Source organism: Oryzias melastigma, linkage group LG3, assembly GCF_002922805.2.
Source record: "Oryzias melastigma strain HK-1 linkage group LG3, ASM292280v2, whole genome shotgun sequence".
Lineage (NCBI taxonomy): Eukaryota > Metazoa > Chordata > Actinopteri > Beloniformes > Adrianichthyidae > Oryzias > Oryzias melastigma.
This window is the reverse complement of record NC_050514.1, coordinates 7,062,528-7,069,851: the sequence shown is the minus strand read 5'-3', so window position 1 is coordinate 7,069,851 and position 7,324 is coordinate 7,062,528. Positions and strand designations below refer to the sequence as shown.

At 41.0% G+C, this 7,324-nt stretch overlaps 1 protein-coding gene across 1 annotated transcript in view; it reads left to right on the top strand.

The window, feature by feature from the left end:
• drd4b (dopamine receptor D4b) overlaps positions 1-7,324 on the top strand; it is a 21,987-nt gene that overhangs the window by 3,846 nt on the left and 10,817 nt on the right. Inside the window, exon 2 of the mRNA XM_036216604.1 lies at positions 1,636-2,228. Coding sequence (XP_036072497.1) covers positions 1,636-2,228 — 593 coding nt within the window. The remainder of the gene's footprint in view (positions 1-1,635; positions 2,229-7,324) is intronic.

Sequence of the window (7,324 nt, the reverse complement as noted above, 5' to 3'; positions counted from 1 at the left end):
CTGTTACTGGTCCATCCATACTCATCAAAAACACTATGATCAAACTTTGATAAACATTAAAACAGTAAAGTATATCAGGGTTTTTCTGAGTCAGCTGATGGAGAGAGGAGCTCCTCCTCTTTCCTCGTTCAGCTGCTGTGTGGAGATCACCTCAGCAGTTCAGCTCCTCCTTCAGCCACAAACATGTCAAACAAGCGTCTTGAGTTAGAAACAGGAATAAGCAGAGGAACACTGTACGTCATTTTATCGCATTCCTAAAGATCCGTAGAGGAGAGCTAAGTGGATCAGCTCCATTTAAAGAGCCAGGAGCAAAACAAGACTGAAAGATGGATCCTCCAGCGGTCGGATTCTGTTAGTGGAGCGATTCTTCATATCACGTATGTTAGCGTATACAAAGCTAACTTACTTTCATTATATGATATAATTCTGGTTTCAGATTGATGCTACTGTAAAACCACAGTTCATTACATCCCAGCAAACATTTCAATGTTGTCCCCATATGGTTTACCTTTGGGCTGAGTTAGTGGACCCCAGGTGGGTTTGTCCGTGGGTTCCATGGTGGCCCCATCTGTGTTTGCCCACACTGGCGTAGGTGGGGACCCAGTGGTCTGTGTCACTACGCTAACCATCCGCCCAGAGGAAAGTGTAGTGAGCTAACAAGTTTCCTGGTCGACAGCATAGCGAATTAGCGAGCTCTGCTGCCCAGCAAGCCAGTGTAGGTAAACACAAATGGGGCCACAGTGGAACCTGCGGACAAACTCACCTGGGGCCCACCAATAAAGGCCAAAGGTAAACCATATGGGGCCCACATCGAAATCTTCACTGGGATGCATTTTGTGGGGATAACAATGTCGTGTTTAAGTTAGCAAGCGCTAACGTAGCAATCAAAATGTAGATCCTGAAACGTTTATACATTATGTAGAAAGAAAGAGTGATAATCCATAGAGTCTGGATTTTATTCTGTCTATTTTCAACTACCTTCCATCTCCAGAGAAGAGAGAAAAAAAAATGACAATCAGAGGCGTTAGCCGAGCTAATGTCAACAAGCAACACTCTAACCATGCTAATGTTAGCTGTCTGGATTATAACACTGACCCTTCCAGTGATGATGCAGCAATTTCTTGATTGAATATTTCAAAGCTGAATGTTCACTACAAACCCAGATTGAGTCCATCTGTAACCCTCCAGGATTTTGTAAACTTTAGAGTCCCCATGTAGGACGATTATTGTCTGGATAGCATAGATCTGGGACGCTTTCTTCAGCTGAGATACCGTTAAAAAGCACGCTGGGAACATTATGGGTTCTGTAATATTTCATCTTTTTTATTTTTTTAAATAAAGCTCAATGTCATTCAATTAAAGTGAGATGATTACTCTGATGGCTTGAAAGTTTCACGGCGACGCTGTTCATATTGCTGTCAAAATTCCCGACTGACTTCAGGGAGTCACGTGGGGTCCGGAGCTCTATAACCTTCACAGACCAGCTCAGCCAGGGCTGCAGCAGGCGTCTGTGGACGGATCTCTACGTTCTGGAGGGCTTCTCTCGACGCCACGGCTCCAGCTGGACCAATGCTGCAGCAGAAGGTCTGAAGTGATCCCACAGAACCTGCTCAGGTTGTTTCTCTCTGTCTGCAGGTTCATCGCCGTCTCCATCCCTCTGAACTACAACCGTAAACACGTGGATCAGCGGCAGCTGGTCCTGCTCTCCGCCACCTGGCTTCTGGCCTTGGCAGTGGCGTCTCCGGTCATCTTTGGCATCAACAACGTGCCAAACCGAGATCCCAGCGAGTGCAAACTGGAGGACAACAACTATGTGGTGTACTCGTCCGTCTGCTCCTTCTTCATCCCCTGCCCCATCATGGTCCTGCTCTACTTCGGGGTCTTCCGGGGCCTTCGACGTTGGGAGGAGACCCGTAAGGCCAAACTCCGCAGCAGCATTGAGGCATGCAGGAAGCTGCAGCACGCCGCCGTCGCCACCGCGCTCCCGCCACTGGCGGGTACCATTCCTGGCCCCCTCCCCATGCCTCTTCCAAGGATTATCGAGAGGGATCTGGCCCAGTCCCGGCTAGACGACACGGGGGACTATGGCCAGGAGATTCCGTATCCCCGGCAGTACCGGGAGAACTCCGTTCCCACGGTGACGTTCAACCAGCAGCAGAACACCAGGAAGAGAGCCAAGATCAACAGCAGGGAGAGGAAGGCCATGAGGGTGCTGCCCGTCGTCGTAGGTGAGCAGCTCACGTCTCAGTACCCCCCCACCTCACTTTTTATGTAACCTTTATTTAAACAACAAAGGAAACAAATGCACAAAGATTAAAATAAGGTTTAAAAAGTAAACCACTGAGATAAAACAATGACATTCTGCTGCACAACATATTTTTGTCTATTTTTAACATTTTGATGCAACACCCATCCCATGAAGCTATCTATTATTCTTAATTTATTGGTGACAATACTATGGGTGGGGTCCTGGGTACTTTCTATTTAAACTTTAATATGGTAAACAGGAGATACAAGTTACAGATGAAGTTCCAAATGATTAAGGATTTTAGACTTATAATTTTAGGTTAATAATGTTGGCGGTGCCTCCACTTAGTAGGAAAACAAAATTGTTACGGTAATTTAAATGAAAATTCCTACTAAGAATAATTAGTTTAAAATAAACAGTAAAAATTTAGTGTAAGTAATAAATAAAATATGATTCAGCAAAATTTCACAATTTAATTACATTGATATTTCCAAATTCTCTTCCCTTTTTTTTTTCTTTCATCTGTTCAGATCGTATTAATTTTGTTAAAGTTGCAGGCCTGAATCTTGCTTGTGGCCTAAAACAAAATGGCCCTTTCACTTGCAGAGCAAGCAAATCAAATAAAACATGCACGTCAAATAAAACGTGCACGTACTCACGCATCCTTCAACTTAGTGGATGGAGAGCAGAAGATGTGACAGTGGCTCCACACGTGGTTAGCAGGTCAGCAGAGCTGGGCGCACATGAGGCAGGAACTGGAGTCGGAGGACAGCCCTCTTCTGGATAGCAGCCAGAATCTCTTTTGGAGTACTTCAAAGTTCACCAACAGGGTCCAAAGAGACTGGATTCCTCTGGTCCACTGTATAAAAGTGTCTTTTAGTCTCCCAAAAAATTTACATTCCAAGTCTTACATACTTAACATATGAAAGCTTGTTCCAAAAATTCGCTTCATTTCTAGCGCGCTAATGTTATGCACAATTAGTGTGCATTTTCTGTGTCAAATGCATGATTTACACACATCATAGCAAGCTCAGACATGTAGTAATTACGTTTCCACAAACAAAGCAAGTAGACTCAGCATCAACTTATTTTAGTTTGAAGCAAAACTGGTCACAGAGTATCGCCTTCCTGCTCCTTCGCTCATCTTTCTGTCCGGCCTGAATGAGAGACCTGAGACTCACTAAGCACACACCTTCTCACTTCTGATTGGACAGAACAATCACTTCATCCAATAAGCATCCAGAACCGAAAGATTAACATTAACATGTTAGGTTAAAAGAAAATACATGTACAATGAGATTCCAAATCAAACAAACTTGATAATGAAACAAGAATTCACAGACAATAAAATACAATTAAACAAAATTTAACAGTAAACAGTACCGTAAACAAATGCTTTTCCTTTTCTCTTTTGAAAATAAATGTATTTATAAATCTTGTAAACTTTACATTTTAATGAACAATAACTTATTTAACCATTTAAGATTATTTTTAACAACTTCTTTTTACTAATGCTCACCTTTCAAAATTAGGGGTTACTTTTGATTCATTGTTTTACAAGGCGTAGTCTGAAAGTTAATTTTTAGACGAGGCTACATCTGTCATGTGGCTCTGAAGTGTGAATATGAAGACATAATGCCAGACCTCACAGGAAGTTTGTCTCACGTGTGTTCAAGGTCAGCATGGCAGAACAGTCAAAGCAGACTAAAGAGGCTTGTCTGCAGAAATCCTCATGGATTGTCAGCTGATGCTGAAATAATGGAAGCTCCCTCAAGTCAGGTGTTGGGGCTCCATTACGGTGGAAAGTTTAAGGCGACAACCTGTGACTGCTGGACCTTCAGAATCTTAAGGGCCAAACGAAGAACAGATTTATACTGTATTACCAAAAGTATTGGCTCACCCTCATTGACTCACATATGAACTGAAGTCTCATTCTATTCCGAACCCATAGAGTTCAAAATGATGTTGGTCCACTGTTTGTAGCTATTCCAGCTTCATCTCTTCTGGAAGGCTGTCCACAAGGTTGAGGAGAGTATTTATAAGAATTCTGGATCATTCTTCCAAAAGCTCATTGGTCAGGTCACTGATGTTGGTGGAGAAGGTCTGCTGCTCTAATTCATCTTAAGGTGTTCTATGAGGTTCAGGTCAGGACTCTGTGCAGGCCAGTCCATTTCATCTGAACCAGACTCTGTCCTCCATGTCTTTATGGACCTTGCTTTGTGCTCTGGTGAACAGTCATGTTGGAAGAGGAAGGCCCGGTTCAAACTGTTCCTACAAGGTTGGGAGCATGGACTTGTCCAGAATGTTTTGATATCCTTCAGAGTTCCTTTCTCTGGAACTAAGAAGCTCAACTCCTGAAAAACAAGCCCACACCATCATTCCTCCTCCACCAATGCAGTCTGAAACGTCCCGTTCTCCTGCAACCTCCAAACCCAGACGGGTCCATCAGATTTCCAGATAGAAAAGTGTGATTCCTCCCTCCAGAGAAGACGTCTCCACTGCTCTAGAGTCCAGTGACGGCGTGCTTTACACCACTGCATCCACGCTTTACATTGTACTTGTTGATGTGTGGCTGCAGCTGCTGCCATGGAAACCCATTCCATGAAGCTCTCTGAGTATTGTACTCATGCTGATCTGAAGGACAACAGACAAAAGGTTGATTGGGGGTTTGGTTGCCCTTTAAGAGGTTTGCAGTGAGGCTCATTGGTTACCCCTCAAACATTTTCCCCTCACTAAATTTGTCTCTGTTTGCAAGAAGTTTGGACATCCCTAGTTTAAACTGACATCAATATGTCTTCATTTATTCTAAAACAAACAAACTAAAACAGTTTATATTAACTACCTTGAGAAACAGCTGTCTATTTCAGGTGATACATTTTCCACTGATTCAAGTGAATCAGCTTGTGCTTTTTTGGATTTCCATAGACTGAAATGACCAAAGAATTGATCTGCTGAAGTTTGAGCATGTTTTCATATTTCAGTCCAAATGGGTGTTTTTGTTCTATGTTCAGACTCTGGCTTACCATCATGACCAGTTCTATTTACCTACTAATACACTCTAGAAAAGGAATCAGTTCATTTGAAAGCACTGATTAACAGCTGAAGTTGGTTTGAGACGCCAGACAAAGAGGAATATCATCAACCTGAGCAAATATGTTGTTATATTTTAGTCAACTCAGAAGATAAACGAGAACCATGCAGCTCTCAATGACAGCCCGGTTCAGATGCAATACAAACCAGCCCTCGCTACATTTTATGACTGAAGGTCCATAAACGTATAAATAAAGATATTTAAGGCAACTGTAAGACTCAGAGACAGATCATTCCTCCAGCTTCTTAAATTATGCAAATGGCAGGAATGAGCTCAGTTTGGGTGTCTCAGGGCCTGCAAAGCCTTCAGTGAAGGCCTAAAATTATCTGCAAAGAAGCATCGAAATCACAGAGAAATGCTACATATAAATATTTATTTGTCCAAAATATATTTTAGATCTTTCCAACTGTTCTGTCAGCTTCTCTCACAGCCTTGCACCCCAGCTACGCTGCAGTAAAAGGTTTTTTTTTTGGAATTCTTTATTTCCATTTTTTCTTCCAACAACACAAACAAAACATTCCCAATGACAAGATTTGTCAAACAGTGCATCCACGATTATTAGAGTATGTCGCAGCATAAGGCTATTAAGACAGAGCAGGGAAGATCACATTTGAAGAAAATGAACATATGAATGAAATTACATTCAAAAACACAGAAAGCGAGTCACAACAATAAATAGAGTTTAACCGTGTGCCATCTTTAATCAAAGACATTTTCAGTTGTAAAGATTCTGTCCTTTTTTCCATCGTGTAAACCTGTTTTACTCTCTGTTTCCATTTCTTTACAGATGGTGATGTAACATTTTTCCAATTGGCAGTTATGGTTTTCTTATCAACCAATAATAATAAATGCTAAATCAGCATAAAATCAGAAGGTATAGCACCAAGTAGGTTAAACAGGACATTGGAAGGAAGCTCTCTTTTTACAATTTTCTTAATTTCATTCTTAATATTTTTCCAATACCTAATAATTACAGGGCAGTCAAAAATGCGTGTGATCCCTTATTTTCCTGCATTTTCTCCAGCACAGGGCTGCTGCAGGGTCTTTAATAAAGGCAGAAGTTACCAGTGGAGTATGAAAAGCCTTATTTTTACTTTCCAGTCTAATTCTTTCCATGGTTGACTTATAGTGCCTTTATGGCTGCCCTCATATAGTTTGTCCCATTGTTTATCCTCTATTATTAAATTAGATTCCAATTCCCATTTTTCTATTATAGTATAAGTAGGGCTGTGAATGTTGACACGTTAACACGTACGATTAATAGACATAATTAATGCATTAATATGTATTAACGACCTCAGGCGTCTTGCCGTTTAGCTGTGAGAAAACACTATCTAAAATAAACTTTTTTTTTTTACATTTTGTGATTTAGACTTTATCAAATTAAAGAGATAAGATGGCATTTATTTGTAGTTTTTGCACAAAAGTGATCTTTTATTTTAATAAATAAGGTGGAGAACGAAAGTCAGTCTGACAGCTGTAATGCAGCAGCACCAGTACACCTGGTATGGGAGGCGGAGCAGTTCATAGTGGACAGACACGCCCCCACCTGAGTAGATTCCAGCCGAGCCGATTTGAAATCTAGCCTGATCAAACTTCTCCCCCCAAAAAAAATGTTTTATTATTTTTCACAAACACATTAATGATTGTTTATGAGAAAAAAAAATCTTAATTGGGCTGTTTATTCCCTTTATATTATAAGCGACTAAATTAAATAATCCCATTATTAATTTTTTATTGCATCATATATATTTCACTATATTAACATACCTCATGCAAAAGTAAAATAAAACTGAATCCACTTTTCCGTGGAGCAAATATAGATTCACTGCTTGAGTCATGGGAAACAAAAAAAAATAAAACAGAACCAAGAACCATAGACTGTATATAAGAACTTGACAGAGCAACCCCCCCTCCTTCCGTGTTCCATATAGGAAGTACCACTGGGTTCCAAAAAGGCCAAAGTCCCATTGACTTCCATTGAG